At 42.9% G+C, this 26,255-nt stretch overlaps 1 protein-coding gene across 2 annotated transcripts in view; it reads left to right on the top strand.

Annotated features, from left to right (window-relative positions):
- OPHN1 (oligophrenin 1) overlaps positions 1-26,255 on the top strand; it is a 278,254-nt gene that overhangs the window by 169,858 nt on the left and 82,141 nt on the right. For both annotated transcript variants that reach the window (XM_069100409.1, XM_069100408.1), the window contains exons 6-9: positions 3,194-3,304; positions 5,609-5,713; positions 8,109-8,238; positions 10,720-10,820. In XM_069100409.1, coding sequence (XP_068956510.1) covers positions 3,194-3,304; positions 5,609-5,713; positions 8,109-8,238; positions 10,720-10,820 — 447 coding nt within the window. The remainder of the gene's footprint in view (positions 1-3,193; positions 3,305-5,608; positions 5,714-8,108; positions 8,239-10,719; positions 10,821-26,255) is intronic.

Genomic DNA, 26,255 nt, shown 5'->3' with positions numbered 1-26,255 from the left:
GTGATGTTGGGTATACATGAAGAAGCATTGTGGAAAAGTCCAGAGAATCAAAAGTGGAGACAAGGTGAGAAGCAGGGAAGGTCTGGCTCTAACCAGCTCAAACTGGTTGGAGAGAGAGCTGATCATTAAATTTTCTGTGTGAACTTTGACATGTGAACATGTCAGAAATCCAATAAGTTGTCAGTAAACCTTTAGTAAGCATCTCCTATGTTCCAGCCACTTTGCTAAGTGTTGAGGATACAAAAAAAAAAGGCAAAAGGTGTTCCCTGCCCTCGACGGGCTTATAAATCTCATAGGAGAGATGACAAGTATGTGCAATAAAATTGTTAACAAGATAAACAGGAAATAATTAAGAGAGGGAAGTCATGGGGGTGGCTAGGTGACGCAGTGGATAGGGCACCAGCCCTGGAGTCAGGAGCACCTGAGTTCAAATCCGGCCTAAGACACTTAACACACACACACAAACTTATCTGTGTGACCTTGGCTAAGTCACTTAACCCCAACTGCCCTCCAAAAAAAAAGAGAGGGAAGTCACTAGAATTAAGAGGGGTTGGGAAAGGCTTCTTGTTAAAGATGAGATGTAATGAAGCTAGGGAAGCTGGTAGGTAGAGATGATGAGGTAAAGCATCCCAGGCATGGGGGACAGCAGGAGAAAATGTCCAAAGTTGAGAGATGGAGGATTTTCTTTATGGAATAGCCAGGAGGCCCTTGTCATTGGATACATAGTGGGGAGTAAGGTGTAATGAGACTGGAAAGGGAGGAGGGAAATAAGTTATAGAGAGCTTTGAATGTCAAACAGAATTTTGTATTTGATTCTGGAGGTGACAGGGGGGCAGCAACATGATTAGACCACCACATTAGGAAAATAATGGTGACTGAATGAAGAATGAATTGGAGTGGGGAGAGCCTTGAGGCAGGCAGACTCCCAGTAGGCTGTTGTACCTGAGAAAGATGGGGAAAGGGAACCAGAGGAAGTTGAAGGAGGAATGAAAGAGCCACTGTGGAGAGAAGGATAATGAGCTGATATGGGAAGGATTGCTTAGCAGCAGTGAAGGCCCAGTTGAGGCAAATTGGCAAATAAAACAAATCAGGGCTCAGTTATTGTTTTGTAGATTGTCTAGATTTCAAGAAAGTGATGGAAGGGGTGGCCAGGTGGCTCAGCGAGTAAGAGCACCGGCTCCAGTGTTCGGACGACCTAGAGATCGAATCCCGGGCTCAGACACTCAGCACTACACCCAGAAATAACGGGCCGGGTAACCTTGAGCAAGTTACTTAACCCCGATTGCTTAAAAAAAAAAAAAGAAAAAAAAAGAAAGTGATGGAGAAAATGTTCATGATGCACACTAAAAGTATTTTGGGTGTACAATTTTACCCCAGAGAGCTGGTTGTTAAACATTTACAAGTACTTCCCTGGAGGAGTGAGCATGTCTGACTTGGACATTTCCTCAAATAAAGCTGCAGGGCAGGAACTTACCAGCTGGAAGAGGAGCCTACAGGGGTAAAGGTATCTCCAGGGTGAGAAGGCAGCTGGGGAAGAGATGGAAAAGTTGACAGAATCGGGAACAGAACTGGGAGAGGAGGAACATGCCTTTTTAGCCTCATTGTTCTTACTACTTTCTTTGTTCATTTGTAACTCATGGCTCAGGATCCTCCAGCTCCCATAGTCACTCTCATTTTGACTCATTTTCCCTCTACCCAGAGTTTTACCTTGGAAATATCAGACTGTAGCTCATGTCTGGTTCACCAGACATGTAGATATAAGGATCTCGAGCTTCTGTATAGGTATTGAAAGTAAGCTAGATTCTAGAACTTGGGACCTTTCCCTCTTCCCTCCAGAAAACTGAGTCTCTAGACTCTGAGAGCTCAATTATTGTCTAGAAAAAAAAGCCCTCTTCTATCCAGGAGCCCTAGCATTTGTGAATTCTCCTTCCTGGCTTCCTGTTCCTGGATGAAAGAACAGGCAACTTTCCCAAGTTGACCATTAGCTGCCCTGGGGGTTGGGGAGGGAGACTGACCACCCATAGACCCACAGAGAGAGACAAAATTTCCTTTGAGTCATCTCTCAACTATGTGTACCAGATCCAGGAGGTTCAGGAGACTAAGAAGTTCAATATCATGGAGCCCGTAAGTTCCATCTCTTTAGTTTTCTGATCAGAGATTTCCATGGAAAAATGAAGATAACGACCTCTCAAGCAAATCCAAAAAGCCGATGGTTACATGAAGTTTGGTTGTCCTTTTTCAGGACTAAGGCTTATGGGTAAGGACCTCCCAGGCCTCCACCACCGGAACCAGGTCCAATCTTAGTTCTCCTCACCAAAAAGGACCAACTGTTCCACTCATGCCATTTTCCTAGGCTAGTACAAAGACTTAGTTTAGAACCGTGGCAATCAGAGCCAACCAATTCATCACTAATTGATTGAAAATAGCCAGCACCAATCAATTCATCCTCGGTCGGTGGGATACAGAGGGTCACCCCTGACAAGCTCAACAAATTGATCAGAGAACTTGAGTAGTCAACTCCCTATAATTTATTCATTGATTCAGTCAACAAGGAAATACTAAGAATCACCTGCTGGGTACAGAGTATGGTTGACATTGAGAAGTTTAGGTAAGACATGGCCCCTATCCTTGTGGTGCTTCCATTCCAGTAGGGGGATGAAACACATACACTGTAATGGACTATACACTATATGCACTATACTATGTACAATATACACTATAATATATAATAGCACCTAGTGTAACAGAGATCATAGGATAAAGTATTGAGTGAGATCAGAAGGGGAAGGTTCCGAGGTGATGGGCCTTTGAGGTGGGAGTTACGTGATGAATATGAAGAAGAGGAGGGAGGATATTCCAAGTGTAGGTGATGGTGTGACCAAAGGGTACAGGAAGTAGTCCAAGTTCTGAGACTCTGTTACATGCTGGAGGATTCAGAGTTGAGTAAGGCAATGTTCCTTGTTTCCCAAGAACTTTCGATCTAATCTACCCTACCCCTTTGGTCTGCAATTTTCAATGATCTTTCTGTGAAAGCTGCTGGTGTTTCCTGCCAGGTCCTGGTTGAACACACATCCCTGGCAGCTTGGCTAATGAATAATAAAGGACAGCCTTCTTCTCCCGGGTAGTCTCCCCAAGCATTGCCTTGCTTATCCTCTGTTCCATTCCATGACATTTCATGCTTCCTTTCCTATAGGCTGACTTACAGTTGGACAGAGAGAGACACAATTTCTTTGAGTCATCTCTTGACTATGTGTACCAGATCCAGGAGGTTCAGGAGACCAAGAAGTTCAATATCGTGGAACCTGTAAGTCCCATCTCTTTCTTTACTGTTCTGATCAGAGATTTCCGTGGAAAAGTAGACATATCGACCTCTCAAGCAAATGCAAAATGCTTATGGCTACATGAAGTTTGGTTGTCTATGTTATGGCTAAGGCTTGTGGGTAAGGACCTCTTAGCAAACTCTTTCATGACTTTGGGCAAGTTGTTCTCCATCTCTGTTCTCAGTTTCCCCATCTGTAAAATGAGGGATATTGAACTAAACTACCTGTAAGGCCCTTCCCACATCTGCAATGCTATGGCATTCTAGCAGTATTGATACTTAAAACCATGGAATGATAACTATGTGTAGCAGCAAGCACCCCAAGCGTGCTCAGGGTGGCTGCCCATACAGGTTCTTGGATCTGCTTTGTTAAAGGAAAGCAACTCAAAATGAGTTAACAAGCTTACTTTAATCAGTCAGACATATATCGTTTACCTTGTTCAGGAGAAAAGGTCAGCACCCTGAACTTCAAAGTATACAGGCAGAATTATCAAGACAGAAACAGATCAAGTAGACAGCTTTCCAAACTGTCCAGCCATTACATCCATACCCAGTCAACATCTGGGTTTCCACATCTGGGTTTTTCAAAGCCGGGGAGGGGGCCTGGACAACAGCTTCCCAGAATACAGATCAAATCACAGAACACTTCTCAAAGTGAGCCCCCAAAACAAAGCCTCACATCAGGGCTTATATAGCCTTCTCCTGGCTCAGAGAATGTAACAACGTCTTGGACCCACTGGCCAATCAAAAAGTATCTACTGAAAAACAAGCCTCCCACCCCAGGCTTCAGGTGCACTTTAGCCTAGGGGCAGGGAAGATCTTCCAAATTTGCATTCCCATTACACTATGCTAAGCATGCCTGCCCTCCCCAAGCTTACATTTGAATGGAGGAGATAATTTATACATAATTACAGACAATAGACATGCAAAGTAGTTTGGGGGGGGCGCTAGGTGGCCCTGCAGTGAATAGAGCACCAGCCCTGGAGTCAGGGGGACCTGAGTTCAAATCCAGCCTCAGACACTTGACACCTAACTGTGTGACCTTGGGCAAGTCATTTGATCCCAATTGCCTTGTCTTCCCCCCTCCAAAAAACCAAAACAAAACAAAAAAGAAACAAAGTAAGTGCAAGATAACTTGAGGGTTGAAGATGTCATTGGCCGAGGGGACCTGGACAAGCCTCCTCTACAGTCTGGCTTGTAGGATTCCAAGAGGCAGAAGGAAGGAAGGAGAGCCTTAAATCCAACTCCCAAAGCCAACAGAACTGGGTGATGCAGCAAATAGAGTAAGACTCAGGAAGACCTAAGTTCAAATCCTCCCTTAGACACCTACTGACAGCATGACCCTGGGTCAGTTCCTTAACCTTTGCCTCAGTTTCTTCATCTCTAAAATGGGCATAAGAGCAGTACTTGCCTTTCAGGGCTGTTGTGAGATAATATTTGCAAAGTGCTTTTCAAACCTTGAAGTGCTATATAAATTCTAGCTTTTTATTCTTATTAATTCTTCTTCTTATTCCTGAATCCTTTGCCCTGTTTTCTTTCCACTATATCATGCCCCTTTGTGTTAACTAGAAATCATTTCCTTATTTGAACTGAGGTTTATTCCAAGAGATACTTTGTGTGAATTTCACAAATATTTGTGTATTATTCTCCTCTAGATAGATAGGTAGAGTATTTATTAAGCACCTCTGTGTGCCCAGCACTATACTGAGTCCTGAAGATACAAATAAAGGCAAAGAAGAAAGTCTCCTGTCCTCTAGGAGATTATGTTCTAATGGGGGAAGGTAACCCCTCTATCATCTTGTAGGGAAGGGTCCAGCCTCATTCAATATTTTAGCGCCCTGAGATTATAGGATGATTGTAGTCTGAGCTAGCAACCTTCCCCACCCCTACCCAGCACTCTCTGACAAATGAAGAAACAGAGATCCAGAGATGTCAAGTGATTTGCTTGAGGTCATGCAAGGGTTCAGTTGCCTTGAAAGTTCTCATTCATTTACAGAGTTTTACTTAAGCTAGCAAGTGACCAACTTTTATAATTCAAGTATAAATGGGAGCCTAGGAATGGAATGCATTTGCTCTTTGCCCCGAGTGGGTAGGGTGGAGGTGGTTGCATTGATCTGACCATGCTGAGCTGGTAAAGGGGGTCGGTTGCCAATGTGCTATATAGGACTCCAGGGGCTCAGTTGAAAGGTTTGCCATCCAGTGGTAGCTGTTTCCTGTATCTTATGGGGGGGGGTGTCGTGGGGAGGGAGGTACCTGCAATAAAAAGTCTTTTTTGCCCATTCTCCCTAGGTCTTGGCCTTTCTTCACAGTCTTTTCATTTCCAACAATCTGACGGTAGAACTAACACAGGATTTCCTCCCTTACAAACAGCAGCTCCAGCTCAGTCTGCAAAATGTGAGTTTGTCCCTGGGGGTTTCCATTTCCTCGTCTGTCCCCCTTCCCGCCTCAGCAGGGGCGGCTGCATTCTTGGCAGCATTGCCCAGCTAACCTGCTGGGGCTCAGTTATGGGACAGTGCAGATAAGCCAGCCTTTTTGGTTCCTGTTCTCATCCTGCCTGCTCTCCCAGCTGGGAGTGGGCCACTTGAACCCCATTATCCAGCAGCCCACCCACAGCAGAGTCATATAGGCCTTGCCTTGGGGACCATTGGTCTGCAGTCACAAATCCTGAATTTCCTCTAGGTCAGTCAACTGCCATGAACTTTGGGCTGCCCTGTAATGTGGAGGTGTGTACAAATCAGTGGTCTTAGAGTCAAAGACCTGGATTCAAGTTCTGCTTCTGTTACATGTGGCCTTGGGAAAGTCATTTAACCTCTCTGAGATTCAGTTTCCATGTCTGTAAAATGAGTATAATTATACTTCTTCTGTTTTCCGTATAGAAGTGTAAGATTTAGAGTTGGCAATGTAGGACTACAGTGGAAAGAACAGTGACTCTAGAGTCAAAAGACCTGGGTTCAGATACTGACTCTGCCTGCATGTGACCACAAAGAAGTCACTTAACCTCTCTGAGTTCCAGTTTCCACATCTGTAAAATGGGTATTATAATACTTATACTACCTTCCTTATAGAAGCATAGCCTTCAGAGTTGGCAATGTAGGAGTACAGTGGGGAAAGAACAATGACTCTAGAGACAGAGGACCTGGGTTCTGATCCTGACTCTGCCTGTATGTGACCTTGGAGAAGTCACTTACCCAGGGGCAGTTAGGTGGAGCTGTGAATAGAGCACCGGCCCTGGAGTCAGGAGGACCTGAGTTCAAATCTGGCCTCAGACACTTAACACAAAAAACTAGCCATGTGACCTTAGGCAAGTAGCTTAACCCTAATTGCCCAAATTGCCCCCTCCAAAAAAAAAGTCACTTACCCTCTCTGGGGCCCAGTTTGCTCCTTTGTAAAATGAAAGGGCTGTACTACACAGAACTCTGAAGTCCTTTCCAGGTCTAGAGCACTGATACTGGGATCCCAAGAGCACCTTGTTCTAGCTCTGTACAATTGTTATAGTGCCAAGATCTTGGCCCAACCATAATAGCTGCTAAACATGTAATTGATTGTTTCTAATGATATATCTACCTTTCAATAAGGGTGCCTTCAGAGTTCTAACAGTCAGGTCTATGCCTGCTTGCTGCTTTTTCATACATAGAATAATAATGGTGAGGAAGGACCTTATTTTACAGATAAGAAGCCTGAGGCCCAAAATGCTTATGTGAGTTGCCTGAGGTCATCCATGGAGGTAGGCGCAGAATTGGATTTAAAACAATGGAAACAGCACTGGCTCTGGAGTCAGAGAACCTTAATCAAATCCTTCCTTCTACCACTTAATACCTGTGTGACCTTAGAAAAGTCATTTTCCTCCTCTGTAAAATAAGAAGGTTGGACTTAATGGTCTCTGAGGTCCCTTCTAGCTTGAGATCTAGGATTCCATGTGTGACCTTAGACAAGTCATTTCCTTTCACTGGGTCTCAGTTTCCTCCTCTGTAAAATGAGAGTGGTGGATTCTATGTTCTCTGAGGTTCTTTCTAGCTCTAGATCTTGGTGTCTGTAGCATCAAAGCAATATATACAGACCCCACAATCATGATAAAGACTGTGACTGTAAGTATCATATGACATTCAATCGCAAAATATACCAGATTCTCCAGGTAGAGGACAGAACTGAAGCATTTAGACACCAGAAAACCCAATCCCAAAACCAGTAAGCTGATTCCATCATAGTACCAGACATATTCAGAAGCCACATGCGAGAGCCACAACATCCTTCAGTCTTCCCACAAACCAATACAATATCAGCATTTACTCACAAACCTCTATCTCCTTGCCTGAGAGTCCTCTCTCCCCCACTATCTGGCTAGCTCTGGCTAGCTTCCTGTGGGCTCTGCTTCCCTTCAGCAAACTCTTCCCACCACAGGCTCCATGTGACTACATTCATCCTATCAGGAGACAGAGGTTACTGTCAAAGCAGGGGAGATCTTCAGACTTCCCCCCTAGGTCTGTTAAGGGGCAGGGAAGATCTTCAAATTCCCATTCCCATTACAGTGTCTAGGATCATATATGAGCCCAAGTCTTGTGAATCATGCTGTAGTATTTTTTCCACAATCCCATTTACCTCCTAATTATAGGTTATGGTCCTCTGGATGTACACTCCCCTGACTCCAATTTCCTAAAAAAAATGCAGTCACTCCCTGCAGAAACTCCATACCATCTGGTCAATATACTTGCTACCATCTTGTGTACCTCTTGCTGTGTCCTGGTGTATAATGCTTACTTTGCATTCATTCCTGGCAATCATGTCTTGGCAGACAAGAAATCACTTTTCTAGTACCCGAGAAGAGATGGAAGAACTCAAGAAGAGGATGAAGGAGGCCCCCCAGATGTGCAAGCTCCCAGGGCAGCCAACCATTGAGGGCTATCTCTACACCCAAGAGAAATGTATGTATGTGGGCACACTGATGGGGGCCCACAGCCAGAGAACTGCTTTCAGGTTTATTCCTTTCTCCCTCTCTGACAGACTGATAGAGCTAGAAGGAACCTTAGAACACAGAATGCGAAGCTGGAAAGGACCTCAGAATATATAATTTGATGCTCTCTACCTCCATACAGAGAGCTTATGAACTCAGAGAACAGATGGAAGCATATTTATTTTGGACATGGCTAATGAGGGAATTCGTTTTACTTGACTATATGTGCTAGTAATGCGTTTTATTTTTCCTGATTTCTCAACAGGTAGGGGAGGGAGAGAATTTGGAACTGGAAGTAAAATTGGAGTTAAAAAGAAATATATAGTGTGTGAGTTGGAAGGGACCTTAGAACATAGAACATAGAGTGTCAGAGCTGGAGAGGCCTAAAACATAGTTCTCAAAGTTAGAAACAGCCTTCAAACATACAATGTTTAGCTATGTGTGTTGGTACACACCCCTAATCTCAGCTAGCAGGGAGGCCAAGGCTGGAGGATCACTTGAGCTCAGGAGTTTTGAGATATAGTGGAAGAGAAGAGGAGGGGGGTGAGGAAGAGGGAGAAGCAGGGAAGAAAGGGAGGGGGAGAGGGCAAGAGAGAGAGAGAAAGGAAGGGGAAGAGGAGGAGAGGGAGAGAGAAGAAGAGAGGTAAAGGGAGAAAAAGGGAAAGGGAGAGAGAGGGTGAGGGAGGAAAAGAGGAAAAGGGGGGAAGAAAGAAAAGGGTGAAAGAGATGGGGAGAAGGAGAAGGTGAGGGAGAGAAGGAAGGAGAGGGAGAGAGAGCACATATAGTGTTCATAGTGGAAGGGACCTTAATGATTGCCTAGTTCCAACCATCCTCATTGTGCAAATGAGGAAACGGTCTGATTGGAGAAGACTGGTCTTGTAATGGATCTTAAAGTAGTTTACCAACATTGTAATTAATTAAAATGCATTGGGCAAAACATCGTGGTTTGGTTGTAGCTAACTGGTGTCAGGGAATAATGAATTCAGTGACTGAACATTGCAAATGATGCATAGTTTTCCAGTCTCCTAAATAGAGATCCTGAATTCATTTTCTGGAATCACTTGTGTGTGAGAGGGGGTGCTTTTCCCCTATGGAACTTGGCAGCTTAGGCCGCTTTTAGTCCAGTCACTGTCCCAAAATATGATGTTTGGAGTAAGTGGAGGGCTAAGTCCAGGATTTGCTAGGGTTTTCAGCTATGATGGATCTTGGAGGCCATCAGATCAGAAGTGTTTGTTTCTAACTGAAAACTGAGACCCAGGCTCGTGATGTAAGTGATAGAGCCGGGATTTGAACCCTGATATAACCCAGTGAGGTTTTTTTCAACTTCTGCTATAGAGGGAATAATCTATCTTCTGCTTCTAGAGAAGTTGTTACCCGCTGGCATGTAAACATGTCTTCCGCAATATGTAAGGGAACTAGGTTTCCTCAGTCCCATATTACAGGAGAGAAAGGAGATATAGAATGATATTTTCTTGTTCAGGCTCTGCTACTTATGACCTCTCTGACGCTGGAAAAGCTACCTAAGCTTTTTTTTTCCATGCCTTGGTCTCCTCCACTGTCAGACAGGAATAGCAAGCCTTGGCCTGCCTCCCTCCCAGAGCTGGAGGGTCAGATGAGGCTAGTGATGTGAAAGCCTTTGAAATAGCCTGGAGGATCCTGGAAGCAGAGGCCAAATTAGAGGGAGATATAATAGTAGAGGCAAGAAAGGCTGTGGCCCTAAACTTGGGTGAAGGCCCTGTACCTGGAGAGAGAGAGATGAGATGCAGCAGAGATATGAGGGAGGTTGAGAGGGCACATTCTTATATAGACAATGCAAAGAGAGGTAGAAAGTTAACAATGGAATCAGGAGCAGAGAAGGCAGAGGTGGCCAGGACCCAGGGCTGAAGATAGGCATGAACTGGGGCAGGGCAGAGGGATTCACGAGTTGATGCTGGTGTTTTGTCCAACTGGTCAATAAATAGAGGGTCTAGGTGGCAAAGGGAAGAAGGGGTGGCCAGAACAGGAGTGATGAACTTGAACAGTTCTGAAGGTGCAGAAGTCCCTTTCCCACCCTGGGCCTCTGTTTCCCTTTCTGTAAAATGAAGGGTTTAGACTGGGTGGTCTCTGAGGTCTCTTCTTGCTCTAGCCCAAGATCCTATGTGAGACCTTGAACAAGTCTCTTTTCCTCCCTGGGCCTTAGTCTCCCCATCTGTAAAATGAGGGGGTTGGACTCGATGGTCTCTGAGGTCCCTTCCTGCTCTAGACCTAGGATCTTATGTGTGACATTGGGCTGGTCCCTTCCCTTCCTGGGCCTCAGTTTCCCCCTTTATAAAATGAGGGGAATAGACTGAAGGGTCTCTGCCTCCCTTCTAGCTGTAGTTTGAGCATCCTATAAGAATTGGGACTGAGAGGGACTAGATGTTACTGTGAGAATTGTTTCATTGGTGTTTTTTTTTCTTTGTTTTTGTCCCAGGGGCCCTGGGAATATCATGGATGAAATACTACTGTCAGTATGAGAAGGAGACCAAGACACTGACAATGACTCCCATGGAACAAAAGCCAGGAGCTAAGCAGGTCTGTCCCTTTCTGTTCCTTTGCAATCAACATGAATGACTTCTCTTGAGAAGAATTTCTCCTGAGATGTGGTAGAGTTCTCATTAGCCATCTTATAATAAGCAATGCCCTGTCTTTGCTCTTTGCCCTTTGCCCTGACCTCTCCTCAGCATGCATATCATAGTTATTTGTGTGTTCATCATATCCACACAGCACACTTTTAGGTTTAATCTACGTTAACATTTTCTCCATTACTTTTAAAAATCTAGACAATCAAGAAAGTAACATATGAAGCCCTGATTTATAGAATTTTCTGATTTTCAAGATGTACATGCTCACACTTAAAATTTAACAGTTGGCTCTCTTCTTGAGAGCAGGGGTTATTTTATAGCAGTTTTTGTATCCATTCAGAGCACAGGGCCCTGGGTGGAATTTGGTGCTTGGATGGATCTGTGACTTCTCCATATGGGGAGATGCATCCACCAGTTCTGATGTTCTGTATTCAGCATGACTGCAATAGTCACCCCCTCCCCCAACTGGGGGACCCAACTTAGGAGTATGATTGTGAGTGGGGGAAGAGTGGAGGTTCCATTGAGCTCTGTCCTTAATCCTTTTTTTTTCTGGAGGGGGGAAGGCTGGGCAATTGGGGTTAAGTGACTTGCCTAAGGTCACACAGCTAGTAAGTGTGTCAAGTGCCTGAGGTGGGATTTGAACTTAGGTCCTCCTGACTACAGGGCCAGTGCTCTATTCACTGCAGTGCCACCTAACGGCTCCCAAAAGTATTTTGTAAGTGTTTCTCTTCTGTAAGAAACTTTTCCCTGTCTCCTTAATGCTAGTGCCTTCCCTTGGAGATTTTCTCTAATTTATTCTGAATATGTCTCTTTTTTTAACACAGTTATTTGCACCTCCCTTATGGCAGGTGCTTAATAAGTCCATGTTAACTTCAGCTGACTTACTGTGCACCTGTGACAAGTGCCCAGGTTATGAAGAAAGACAAACCAATCTCTGCCCTTAGGGAGCTACCATTCTCATGTGGGAGACTAGGAAATAATTAGATATGTGCAAGATTTATACAGAGCAGATGAAGGAAGTCCAAGAAAGGAAGGCATTAGTAGTTGGAGGGACCAGGAAAGGTCCCCTACAGAAGGCAAGATTTGAGTCAAGTCGTAAAGGAAGCCAGGGAAATGAACAAGTGTAAGTAAGGTGGAAAAGAGTTCCAGGGATGGTGGAGAGCCCATGGCTGCAGCCACAGTTGTGGGTGATGGAATATGGTGTGTGAAGAACACAAAGGGCCAGTGAATCGGATTGGCCAGTGGGAAGCTAAGAAGGGACCAGCTTCTAAAGGGCTTCAAATGCCAGACTGAGAATTTTCTATTTAATCCTGGCACCTATTGGCCTGGGAGCCACTGGAGTTCACTGAGGTGGTGATTACTGATGGTGGTGCCACCATGGTCAGAGCTACACATTAGCAAAATCACTTTCCCAGTTTTGTGGAGGATGGATTCGAAGAGAGAGAGAACTTTCAAGCAGGGAGATTCATTTGAAAGCCAATGTAGTTCTCCAGGTGAGAGGTGCTGCATGCCTGAGATAGGGTTTTGGCTGTGTTAGTGGAGATGGGCATATGTAGGAGATGTTGTGAAGGTAGAAATGGCAAGATTTGGCCATGAATTCAATATATTGGCTGAAGGAAAGTGAGTCACATATGACACAGGGGTTGGGAGCTTGTGTGAATGGGAGGATGTTAGTACCTTTGATAATGATTTTGAACAGGGGAGCCTTTGTGGGGAAGGATAATGAGTTCCATTTTGGACATGTTGAGTTTGAAATGCCTGTACGACATCCAGTGTACAATATCCACAAGGCAATTGGTGAGATGTGGTGCTGTGGCTTAGGAGACCTATAGATCTGTAGATATCTACATATCTGTATCTAGGTACTAAATATAGAGATATATAGATGAGGCAGTCCTCAGCAGAGAGATGATAACTGGACCTAAGGGAGCTGAGGAGATTGCCAAGTAAGGCAAACGAGCAGAGGGCTCAGGATACAGCTGTATGGGACACCTACAGTTAGTGGGCATTACTATAATGGAAGAACCAGTGAAGGAAACTGAGAATGAGTGGTCAGAAAGTTGTAAGGAGGACTAAAAGAATAACATCATGAGAACTTAGAGAGGAGAGATTATCCAGGAGGAGAGGGTGATACACAAATTTTTTTTTGCTTTTTTTTTTTGTAGGGGGGAGGGCAGGGCAATTGGGGTTAGTAGTTGCCCAAGGTCACACAGCTAGTTTTGCGTTAAGTGTCTGAGGCTGGATTTGAACTCAGGTCCTCCTGACTAAAGGGATGGTGCTCTATTCACTGCGCCACCTAGCCACCCCATTGATAAACAATTTTAAGAGAGGTCAAGAAACATTAATGTATTCTTGGTGGAGTTGTGAACTGATGCAACCATTCTATAGAGCAATTTGGAAATATAACCAAAGAGCTATAAAACCATGCATATCCTTTGACCTAGCAATACCAGTACTAGGTCTGTATCCCAAAAGAGATAAAAAAGGAAAAGGACCTATATGTGCTAAAATATTTTTAGTAGCTCTTTTCTTGTGGCAAAGAATTAGAAATTGAGGGAATGGCCATTAATTGGGCAATGGCTGAACAAGTCATGTGTGATTTTGATAGAATACTATTGTTCTATAAGAAATAATGAGAAGAATTCTCTCAGAAAAACCTGGAAATACTTGAATGGATTAATGCAAAAGAAAATGTACAGCAGTATTGTAGGATGATCAGCTGTGAAAGACTTGGCTATTCACAGCAGTACAATGATCCAAGACAACTCTGAAGGACTTAGAATGAAAAAATGCTCTCCATCCCCAGACACAAAACTGATGGTGTCTGAATGCAGATTGAAGCATATTTTTTAACTTTATTTTTCCTGAACTTTTTATTTTGGTCTCTGTTTTCTTTCATAACATGCCCATTATGGAAGTGCTTTGCATGACTACACATGTATAACCTATATCAAATTGCTTGCCTTCTCAGTGAGGGGGGTGGAGGGAGAGGAAGGGAGAGAATTTGGAACTCAAAAGTTTTTTTTTAATTGATTTATTTTTAATTTTCAACATTTACTTAAATAAGCTTTTGAGTTTTAAATTTTCTCCACCTCCTTCCTCTTCCCCCTCCCCAAGACAGTGTACAATCTGATATAGGCTCTACGTATACATTCTTATTAAATGTATTTTCACATTAATCATGGAATTCAAAAGTTTAAAAAAAAACCAAGTGTTAGAAATTTTTTTTACATGTAACTGGGGTAAAATGAAATACTATACCAGAAAAAGAAAAAAGAGAGAGGTTAAGAAGGATGAGGATTAAGAAAAGCCAGCATGCACTGTACAGATGGGATCCCACCATAGAATATCGTTGACAATATGCTGTTCTAGCATCCCTTCATCCATGATCCCTGTAATGCATATGTACATTTTTCTGCCAAAGATTTTATAGGTATGGGAAAGTAGGTTTATGGGTCAATAGTTATTCATAATCTCTCCTCACTTTGTAGTAGTAAGATGTGAGACTTTTCCCCAAGAGTCTTCCCATTGGGAGTTTAGTATTCTTTCCTCTTTAAGGTACCTTGTGAATCAAACCAGCCAGATTGTGCCACCTGCAGCACAGACATCCTTTAGACATATTTGGTCTAGTCCAACTGTTCTTCCCATCTTGGGTTTGTTGGGGCACTATTTCTGTTTACTCATATAGTACATCAGGGACTGTCATGTTTAAATCCAAATGATGTATGATGGAGAAAAAGATTGGTATAGAAATTTTTCTGGAGCTTGTCATTTTTCATCTGTTGTCTTCTTTCCAGTTTTGTCTTGAAATGCTTGAGGTGGGGCGGGTAGGTGGTGCTGCAGTGAACAGAGCACCCACCCTGAAGTCAGGAGGACCTGAGTTCAAATCTGGCCTCAGACACTTAACACTTACTAGCCATGTGACTTTGGGCAAATCACTTAACCCCAGTTGCCCTCCAAAGAACAAACAACAAAAAAAAGAAATGCTTGAGGGATAATTTTGCTTTTCTTTATACTTTCTCCAAACTTATTTTCTCCTCTTCTGTTAGAACTTAGAAATGAGTTTAGACTCTGGTGTTGCCTTTTGTCACTGTCCTGCCACTTCACAATGAGATCAAGGCAATTGACTGACATAAATAGAACTTCCTTGGGAAATGGTAGTCTATAGTGATAGCTGTTCTTATATCCATTTTTTCATTTTTCCACATCAGTAATTTAAGATTAAGTAGGTCAGTTGCCTTAATTGCATACCATGACTTCATCTCATTTTTACTCTTTGTCTAACTGGATTTCTACTTTGACTTTAACAAGGAAGTGTTAGAATATAGATAGCTGCTCTAGAAATTATTCTCACATACGTAATTGGTCCTTGCTTATCTTTTAGTATTTTTCTTTTTATTATTCAGTGATCATTATGTCCAGTGCCCTTTAACTCTTTTTTTTTGCTTTTTGGAGGGGGGAAGGTAAGGCAATTGAGGTTAAGCGACTTGCCCAAGGTCACATGGCTAGTTTTTTTTTTTTTTTGTAAATGTCTGAGACTGGATTTGAACTCAGATCCTCCTGACTCCAGGGCTGGTGCTCTATTTACTGCAGTGCCACCTAGATGTTCCCTTAACTCTCTTCTTAAAGAAAGTATTCATGATTTATAGGATGGAAGGAGACAAGCATTTATTAAATGCCTACTCTGTGTGGAGCACTTCAGAAATACTATTTCATTTGATCCTCACAGAAACCCTGGGAGGATGGTGCTATTATCTCCATTTTACAGTTGAGGAAACTGAGGCAGGTTAAGTGACTGGTCCAGGGTCAAACAACTAACAAGTACTCTGAGGCAGGATTCTAACTCAGCTCTTCCTACCCTCTAGCCACTGTATTGCCTACCTGCCCATATGGATAAGCATAAAACTTCTGGACAGTCTTCAAGTTTTTTTGTTTCTGAACCATATTTTCCAACATATTTTTCCACTACCCTCCTATATCTATGTTTGCATTGAAACCACTATTGAGCTATTCATTTTATTCTGGAGGGGCTTACCATGTTTTCCTCTGCTACAGATGGTACAAAAGTTGAAATTATTTTCATAATGGTCTTACGGATGATTATCCTGAGCATTGAAATACAAGATGACCCAGTGTTCCTGGGTTTTGGGGTTTTTTGGTGGCCCTTAGACACCCTGTTTGCCTCAGTTTCCTCATCTGTAAAATGAGCTGGAAGAGGAAATGGCAAACCAGTCCAGTATCTTTGCCAAGAAAATCCCAAATGGGGTCATGAAGAATTGAACACAACTGAAATGTTTGAACAGCAACAACAAAACTAGACATACAATAAAACCAATTCTACCTACTTATATATTTGACTTCCCAAATAGGACCTGTGTGATATATTTTATTTTGGTTCCATTTATAATGCCAATGTCAAGATTGAGATACTCGTATTCTTCCATCTTGTCACCCGTTAAGCGGCTCACACTTTGAGGACCTCTCATTGCTACTTATCGTAGGCTATCTTGTACTGGAGTGATCTCTATGCCCATCACTCTCTTATTCAGCAGGCCCAGTAACCGTCATTGCATCCCTAGAAACATTCCCCAACATAACCATTTGCTAGGTGGCAACACAGTTCTCACTAAGCATTTGTTTTCTAGTTCACTCCATTGGGAAAGATCCCTTATAGGAAATGAGCATGTTTAGATTGGAGAAAAGAAGTCTCAGCAGTGATATCATAGCTATTTTCAGGGAAAAGAAAGTGCAGAGAGATAAACTGAGGCTTGATGCCCTGCACGCAACAGTCATTTAGTTAAAATAAGAAAAAAAAATTCCAAGGACTAGAAATCGTCTTAAAATATTTACAATCTAAGGGAACTTAGACTAGTTGTCTAATGGTAAGCCAAGTAGTTTGGGAACCTATTAATTTCTACCTTCTCACTCCAAACAATATACAGGTTATCCCAAAGTAGAATAGAGCCTTTATCCAAAGATACCCTGTAAGGTTCTTTAAATGTGTCTCCATGGGCTTTGAAATAACATAGTATGAGAAAAGCACTTTGCAAACCTCAAAGCATTATGGAATTGTAAGGTAATTCAGGAATAATTCAGACATGACTCATTTTACAGAAATTCCGTTTACAGACCACTTTTTTTCAGGAACACAGCCATTGCCTATAAAGCAAGGTGTCTCCTCATTAGTGGATGGAGGAATGGACTTGGAGTCTGGACTAACTGAGCTCAGATCTCCCCTCAGACACTTGCTGGTTGGCTGACCCTGACCAAAGATGTCACTTCAGCCTTGGGTTCCTCATCTGTAAAATGGGGATGATAAGAGCATTTCCCTCACCTGGTTGTTGTGAGAATCTCATACTCACACATATACACACTCACCCACTCACTCCTCCTCTACTACTGCCTAGCCAGGATTTTTTTTTAAAGCAGTCAGGGTTAAATAACTTGCTCAAGGTTACACGGCCAGTTATTTCTGGGTGTGGTGCTGAGTGTCTGAGCCCGGGATTCGATCTCCAGGTCATCCTGACACTGGAGCTGGTGCTCTTACTCGCTGTGCTACCTGGCCGCCCCCTAGCCAGGTTTTTTAAAGAGTTAATCTCTCTTCTTCCTCTTCTCCAAGGTCTAGTCGAGATGGCATCTAGAGAAGAGCACAGATACAACAGGCTCCTTGCCTATAAAACATGACTTTCTTTGGATTAGGAAAACTAAAGGATCTTTTCTGGTCATACCCATGGGAGGTTCGGGCCCTTTCACATGACCTATTTCCATGGGGGAGTATTGACATGTATCTCTCTTCTCCAAAGAAGCCTGAGGCCTATGGGTTTTTTACTTTGTTGAATACTTACTAAAAAAAACCCTGTCAGATCTCCCTGTCTGCACTGCTATTCATGGTCCCATGAGGAAGCTTGTTTGAGGCTGGAAGGACAGAGGATTCAAGAGGCCAGAGGAACAGCTTTGGGCAAGGGAAGGTGGAGCGTGGAGGGCTGGGGGTGAGATTTGACCATGTGAAGTCAGAAATTGCCATTTCCTATTGAACCACTGTATTTGTCACTCAGACTGGAATGTAGGTTTTGGAGATTTGTGGAGAAAAGAAACGTATTTGCCAAGGACACTGTGGTATGCAAGCCATGTATACCAGAAGCCACTGTGCCTCTTTAGGATCTGGCATCAGTGTGGTGCCCCTGTGACTGTCTCTGGTCATCTGCAAAGTGGTAAGAATTTACCTGGGCATGAGTGGATAAGGAGAGGCGCTTCCTTGCCCAGGCCATCCACTGACTTGGAGTGCCCTGATTTGTCATTGGCCGTTGGAGGTGAGAAGAGGTTGGAGGCTCTGCCAGGGACAGGACTTAGGTTCATCTCCAGGCTCCAAGGCCACCTGCATCCATTGTGGCAGTATTGGTCAGAGTGCCTTCAGTGTCTGCCTTCTTTGCCTACTGAATCAGGCACAAAGTGGGCACTCCATTGATCACTTGAGGTGAGAAAGCAGCAATGGGGAATAAAACTCATATTGTAGTTATCCTTTTCACGTTGAGACTTTTTCCACTGAGGTTTCAATATATCATGGGTTGGCACAAGACATTAAATGGGAATTTGGGGGGAGTTTTGTGGAAGCTGCAGATGATTCGCAAGGCCAGTAGGAGACACAGAGCTTATGACCAAATACTTAACCCAGATTTTAAAATAAGGTATTGTAAACACCCCATAAAAGAAAAAGAAAAATTTCAGACTTCTTCTCTGGTATAAAAAGAGGGCTAAAAATTTTTACATGGATTTTTGAGATTGCAGGAGTGTCTCTCCCCTAACCCCCATGATGTGGAAGGGATGACTGTATACTTTTCCTTGAATTCCTGGGTTCAGGTCAGCCCTATAACTGGGCTCGGGGTGGGGTGGTGATAATGTAATTAAGAGACTGGTAGGGTCACAGCTATTAAATAATGTCTTAACATTATGCTTTGTTTCCTTGGTACCAGATCAGATTTGTTTGCCTATGAATTCTTTGCTAAGAGTAAATGCTGTATGAGCTGGCCAAGAATGGTTTTTTGCTCTAATAGAGGGGCAGCTCTGTTAAGTTAAAGGGGCGTGTTTTGGGCTCACTAATTAAAGCAAGTTCAAGAGAGAAGGTCAAGGTTTCCCAGTGGTTGGGGGCTCAGAGCATGGGTTGGTTTAATTGCGCAGACCCACATACTTATAAATCCCTTGCCATCCCCTAGAGCAAAGTTGCAGAATATGGTGGCCTGAATATAGACCATGGTGGGGCCTAAACCAGATGAAAATGGACCTAGGAAATATTTGACAAAATAAAGCTATAACAAAACATATATAATATTACATTTAAAAATCTGCTGCCCACAGGGATCCTTAACTTGAATCCTTCCCCACCACCAGGAATTCATGGTCCTCATTTGACAACACTGTGGGCCTCAGTCTTCAAACTTTTTGGATTGCTTGCCCCTATTAGTTTAAAAAATGATTTTGAGCAGCAAAGAAATATATATTTATAAATTATATATAATATATATGTAAACTATACTTGTATATTATAAAAACATTCAAAGTAGAGATTTTAAAAAGTTGAGAGATGAGATAAATACTATTTTAAGATAATTTTAAATAATATTTACTAATAGTTCCTGAAACCCTTATTCTCACTAAAGATATATTTTGGTGAGAGCAATGGAATTAAATATGATACATTCTTTTAGAAAGCCTCATTTTAACCCTTTGTGATTATATCAGTTGGAAGGTCTAGTTCTCAGTTCACTGGGGAAGGAGCTGAGCTGTGACAGCTGGGTCTGCTATCTCACCCCCCTAGCCTTCCCCGGCCTCCTGCAGCTGGGAAGGGGAGGGCTTCCTGTATTTCAATGTGTTCAGGACACTTACAGCCTGCTAAAATTCATCTGTTTCCAAAGTTGTTTTTCTTAGAGTGCCTTTCTACATTGCTGCATTTCGCTCCCCACCCCCCAATTTCCCCATGGCCTCATTGGCTCATGACTAAACATTTATCCATGGGGATTCCTGGCCTTCTTCTCTAAATTCTGCTGAGGGAGGTGGGGGGGCTGTGGCCCAGTACACTTCCACAAGCATTTTTGTGTTGGATGGAATGACTCCCAGGGGTCAGACCTTCACTCCTGGCCTCCACAGCTGGGAGTTGGGCTGCGCTTTCCTGTCTTTTTCTAAGGATCCTTTTCCTTGTAGGCACCATGATGAGATTATCCAAGGCATTATCAGTCGCTGAGAGCCAGCAGAAGAGCAAAGGAGGAGGAGGAAGAGGAGGATGATAAGGGGGAGGAAAAAGAGGGGGAGGAGGAGGAAGAATTGGATCAAGAGGAGAAGAGAAAAAAAGGAAAAGGAGGAGGTGGAAAAGGAAGGGATTGAAGAGTGGGAGAAGAGAAGGAGGAGAAGGAATCAGAGAAGAGGAGGATGAATCAGAATGAAGAAAAGGAAAAAGGAGGAGGAAAAGGAAGAGGAAGGGGGACAAAGAGTGGGAGAAGAAATGATGGAGGAGGAATCAGGAGAGGAAGAAGAGGAGGAAGAGAAGGAAAAGAGGAGGAAGAGGAAAAGGAAGAATAGGAGGAGAAAAAGGAAAAGGAAGAGGTAGGGGAGGAAGAGGATAAAGAGTGGGAGGAGGAAGAGGAGGAGGAATTAGAGGAGGAAGATGAAGAGAAGGAATAAAAGGAAGAAGAGGAGGAGGAAAAGGAAGAATAGGAGGGAAAAAAAGGAAAAGGAGGAGGTGGGGTGGAAGAGGATGAAGAGTGGGAGGAGGAGGAAAAGGAGAAGGAATTAGAGAAGAGGAGGTAGAGGTGGGAAAGGAAGAGATAGAGGTAAAGGTGGAGGAGGAGGAGGAAGAGCGTTCTATGCATGGGGGAATAGAGAAAATTCCCAGAGATCATGGCATAGGCCCAGGTCCTGATCCAGATTGTGGCCACGAATGCCCCCTGGTGGTTAAAGCACTTAGAAAAAAAAAACACCATCCAATATAGGACCCCTGAAAGTCTCCATTTTGACGCAGCCAGAGAACGCTTCCCATTCCACGTTGTGGGCCAGGAAAGTTTACTTAATGGTGCAGGCCTTCAGTCTTGTACATTTCTTGCCCACACAAGCCTTTTCATCATCATGGATCTTAAAGTCCTATGCCTCTGAAGCACAGTCCGCTCACCCTTTTCTCTGCGTGCTCCAACATCTGCCACTGTAGATACCAAGAAAAGGAAACCAGACCACTTTCATATCCTCTTAGAGGAAGGCCAGCTCAGTATCTTGCTCTCCTTCCCTTTTTGTTGGGTTGTGGGTTGCAAAAACAGTGGACAAGACAGCTGGCAGTGAGGAATTGCCCATGGTGACAGAATAGAGGAACTGGCATTCCCATCCTAGTGGAGACTTCAAGGACCAGGCGGGTAGCTCCCTGGGACACACCAGTGTACACAATGGCAATGAGTCATCCATTTTATTTTTGTGGGTTTTTAAAAACTTAATAATCATTAACAAGAAACATCAAACAAGGAAATGAAATAAAGTCATGCTTAGGACCATGAACTTCAGAGAACTGATAGTTGCTTCAGAGGAGTAGCTACCTATAAACTCTAATCAAATATTCACTTTAAATACCTTTTACTTGCTTCTGTGCCCCCCTTCTGATTTCTCTTCCCTTTGTACTTTATTGGATTTTGTTACTGATATTTGTGTGTGTCTTTCTCTTTTCCCAGTCATTTCCCTACTGCTTAGCACAGTTCTTGCCATGTAGTAGGTACTTCTCAGATGACTAACTCTGTGTTTTTAGGGGGAGAGGGCAAACTGTGTAGCGAGGTAGATAGAGTGCTGGGCTTAAAGTCAGGAAAACCTGAGTACAAATCCCTCCTCTAAAACTTACTTGCTGTATGACCTAGGAGAGGAAGCATGCCTGGAAACGGTGATTGGTTCATTCTAAATCATAGTCCCCTGGGCCAAAACTCCAATTGCTCTCCCCTAGTTGTGAAGCTGTTTGGGCTTTAGTGTCTTTTTCCTCACTGGTGTTTTTCATGTGGAAACCCAGTGACCCCTTGTGAGACATGGGTTCAGGTATGTGTTGGACCAGCTCTAAAGTCTGTGATGCCCTAACTTTTTGGACTCTCCTTAGCTAATTTGGAGTGTCGGCATCCCTGATGCTCTCCTAGGACACTACCACTCTTCTCTATGCTTCCTCTATGACCTGCCCTTGATCCTGTCTTACACCCATTAAAAAATCTGTTGGTAAAAGAGTTCCCTGTTTTTCCACATTGGTCTCTTTCCCATTTGTCATTTATGGGTCCATTAGATTTTTATACTATTTGCTCAGGGACTCAGAACTCATGAAACACCTTTTTGAAGCATACCTGTGATTTCATCTGTGGCAGGAACTCCTGGTAGGAGATTTCCTCCATGAATAGAGAGTCTTGCTTTCTCTGCAACTTATTATCATAGAGTTAGTTGCCCGAGTCATTGAGAGGCAAAAGCAATTTGACTAGGGTCACGTAGCCAGTGTTTGGCTGATGTGGGACTTGAACCCAGGTCTGAATCCAAGGCTAGCTCTTTATCCACTTGGCTGTTCTACCTCATTAGACATATGATCCAACGAATTTCAGATTTTCTCTTTTAAAACACATGCTTCCCCATATATTTTCAAGCAGCTTTTCAGAGTCTAATAATTGTGGGAATGGAACCAAGTCATCTACTTGGTTCAGGTCTCCTTGACTTCATCACTGGGTCATTTATTGGCATACTTGTAGGTTTAACATTGCATTTTGTGTCCTTCCTCTAGGCTGCCTCCACTCCCCTCTCTTTTCCACACTGTTCTTTGTTTCATCACTTGTTGGAGTGAGGCATCCCTGCTGAGGACATAGCTGAATGAAGCTCTAGTCGTGGTCTTTGGGGGCAATGTGTACCATAGAAAGTGCTATGGGGAGTAGCAAGAGAAGAGAGAAGAGTCTGAGCTGAATGAGGACTAGGAGATTGGGAGGGTGATTTTGAGATAGAGGAGGAGAAATGTGGATGAGTCTGGGAAATTTGAGAAAACTTGAGGCCAATCTTTCCATCTAGATCATACTCCTGACTTCCAGGTCATGGGAGAAAGAAGCAGGAAAGGAGGGAAGGACTCGGGTAGATGACCAAGAAAAGAAGCAGGAAATAGAGGAGGTGCCTTGGGCTTGTGAGAAGGTCAGAGGTTGAATTTGGGCAGGAGAGCTTGAGGAAAAACATAAGAACGGAAGCTAAAGGGCTCAGTCTACAGAGAACAAAGAAGAGAGTCAGCAAAATCTCAGGAAAAGGACAAGCTAAAGAAAGATTAAGTAAAGCAAAGTAACAAATAAAACATCAGTCAAGTTAATTGGTAAGAAACAAATGGATAAAGCCAATGAGAGGCTAGTAAGAAGAAAGTCAGGAAGGACAGTGAGGACACCAAGTCAATAAGAGAAAGGAGATAAAGGCTAGTTTAGCTCCATGGGCCTTAAAACCTAGGTATCTCTCTCAATGTGGAGAGCAGGGAAAAGTCAGCCATGATTTGCCATGTGTGTGCTATTTATCTCTCTGCCATAGCCAAGAAAGTGCTATTTCTGTTCAAGGTGGGGGCTGCTCTCACTCCTCCAGGAGAAGGTAAGTGTCAAGGACTGACTCTCCATACTCAGGATCATCAGGGACAATGGAGTGTTTCTTTTTAAAAAATGGGAGAAGGGCTTCAATGTGGGGAGAAAAAAAACAAGGAACAAGGTATCTGAAATGGAGAAATTTAAACTCTATCATAAAAGTTGGGCAGTGGATCCGTGTCACCCAGAGGAGGATGAGAAGAAAAATGAGGAGAGGAACTAAAAAAAAGGTCTCAGAAAACAAGTGCCAGTTCTCCAAGAAATGAAAAAATCTGTCCCCAGGTACCACCAGATGAACTATCATTCAGCAAGGATCTGAGGAAGAAAAGAGGAATGGCGATGAATAGTTCTTTGCTTTAGGCTACTATATTTTTTTGGCTTAATGAGAACAAAATAGAGATTCATTGTCTTCCTGGGGCATGTTTCCAAGACAGAAGAGTGAAACTCCCAAGACTTGTCAAAATGATGGCTTCTACTCACTTACTGTAATTCATACAGGTACGAACAATACTGGCAAAAAGAAGCTTGCTGGAAACGTTGCCTAAGATTATAGCTCCAGCACAAAACCAAAAGGGAACAAGTTTTCAGCACTGTTGTGCCCTGGAAATGAAAGACATAGAAGGTAAAAACTGATTTTGGAAGCAAATATCTGGTGTCTGAGAATGGGATCTGGATTTCTGGATCATGGCTTAAAATAGAAGAATGAGAGTCTCCTGATCAGGGTTAACATAAACCTAATAAGAGAATCAAAGCTGGTGAGGATGTCTATGCCCCATGTCTTGCAATTGTCATAGAAAGGGCATTGAACTAAAAAGAATGGGAAAAGAAGAAAACTGCTTATGGTATATCCATCAAATTAGATTCCATCGGGAGTAGCTACAGGGAAGAAAGCAGAATTATTCACAGAACAAACCAGTTCACAGGAAGCAAAATCCAAGAAAGGAGCCCATTAGTAAAACTCATGGCTTCAAATCTATGATTGTTCGGTCCATCAGTCATGTTTGACTTTTTGTGACCCCATGGAACATAGTACGCCAGGTCCGTCTATCCTCCACTATTTCTCGAAGTCTATCCAAGTTCATTCATTGTTTCCGTGATGTTATTTATCCATCTCATCCTTTGCCAGCCCCTTTTCCTTTTGCTTTCAATCTTTCCCAACATCAGGGTCTTTTCCAGTGAATCCTGTCTTCTCATTATGTGGCCTAAGGATTTAAGCTTCAACTTCAGTATTTGACCTTCCAGTGAATAGTGTGAATTAATTTCTTTAAGTATTGCCTGATTTGATCTCCTTGCTGTCCAAGGGACTCTCGAAAGTCTTCTCCAGAACCACAATTCAGAAATATCAGTCCTGTGCTGCTCAGTTTTCTTGGGAAAGTCCAATTCTCACAACCATACATTGCTACTGGAAAAAATATAGCTTTGACTATGCAAATTCCTTTTGGCAAGGTGATGTCTCTGCCTTTTTATTATGCGGTCCAGATTTGCCATAGCTTTCCTTCCAAGGAGAACAGTCTTTTAATTTCATGGCTGCAGTTGCTATGTGCAGTAATCTTTGAGTGCAAGAATATAAAATCTGATACTGCCTCCATTTCTTCTCCCTCTCTTTGTCAGGAAGTGATGGGACCAGTTGCCAAGATCTAAGGGTTTTTTTTATATTAAGCTTCAAGCCAGCTTTTACACTCTCTTCTTTCACCCTCATCAGGAGGCTTCTTAATTCCTCTTCACTTTCTGCCATCACAGTGATATCAGCTGCCTATCTGAAATTGTAGATATTTCTCCCAGCAACTTTAGTTCTGGCTTTTGAGTCATCCAGTTTGGCATTTCACATGATGTACTCTGCATGTAAGTTAAATAAATAAGGTGACAATATACAGCCTTGTCATACTTCTTTTCCAGTCAGTTGTTCCATGTTTGGTTCTAACTATTGCATCTTGGTCCAGTGAATGTTGGCAATTTGGTTTCTAGTTCCTCTGCCTCTTTGAAAACCAGCTTGCTCTTCAGGTAATTCTTGGTTCATATATTACTGAAGTGTAGTTTGCAGAATCTCATAACCTTGCTGGCACGTGAAATGAACACAATTGTTAGGTAATTTGAACATTCCTTGGCATTGCCCTTCTTCAGGATTGGAATGTAAACTTATCTTTTCCAATCCATTGGCCACTGTTTTGAGTTTTCCAATTTGCTGGAATATTGAGTGCCACCCTTTAAAAGCGTCATCTTTTAGGATTTTAAATAGCTCAGCTAGAATTCTATCACCTTCACAAGCCATGTTGTTTGCAGTACTTCCTAAGGTCCACTTGACTTCATTCTCCAAGATGTCTGGCTCTAAATAAGTAACCACACCATTCTAGTTATCACTGGTGTCAAAATGTTTCTTGTCTAGTTCTTTTGTGTATTTTTGCCACGTCTTTTTAATCTCTTCTACTTCTGTTAAGTTCCTACCGTATTTTTTTTGTCTTGTATCATGCCTGTTTTTGCCTGAAACTTCCTCTTGATCTCTCGAATGTTCTTGGAGAGACCTCTTGTCTTTCCCATTCTATTATTTTCTCCTATTTCTTTGCATTGTTCATTTAAGAAAGCCTTATCTCTCCTTGAAAATGTCTATGCCCAAATGTCCCAAGTTTAGGTAAAAAGTATGAGGAACTAGAGACCCTTATTCAAGGAAGCAAAGTTGACTTTATAGGTAACATTGAGAATTGGTGGGAGGAATCCATCCTTGGAATATGACGCTTGATGAATATCATTTTCCCTTCCCCCAAAGAAACAAGACAGGTCAAAGGGGTCAGATGGGATAG

Source organism: Petaurus breviceps, unplaced genomic scaffold, assembly GCF_028583685.1.
Source record: "Petaurus breviceps papuanus isolate PSGF00001 unplaced genomic scaffold, PetGlider_PUasm1.0 400, whole genome shotgun sequence".
In the NCBI taxonomy this organism is placed as follows: domain Eukaryota; kingdom Metazoa; phylum Chordata; class Mammalia; order Diprotodontia; family Petauridae; genus Petaurus; species Petaurus breviceps.
This window is presented reverse-complemented; position numbering and strand designations above follow the sequence as displayed.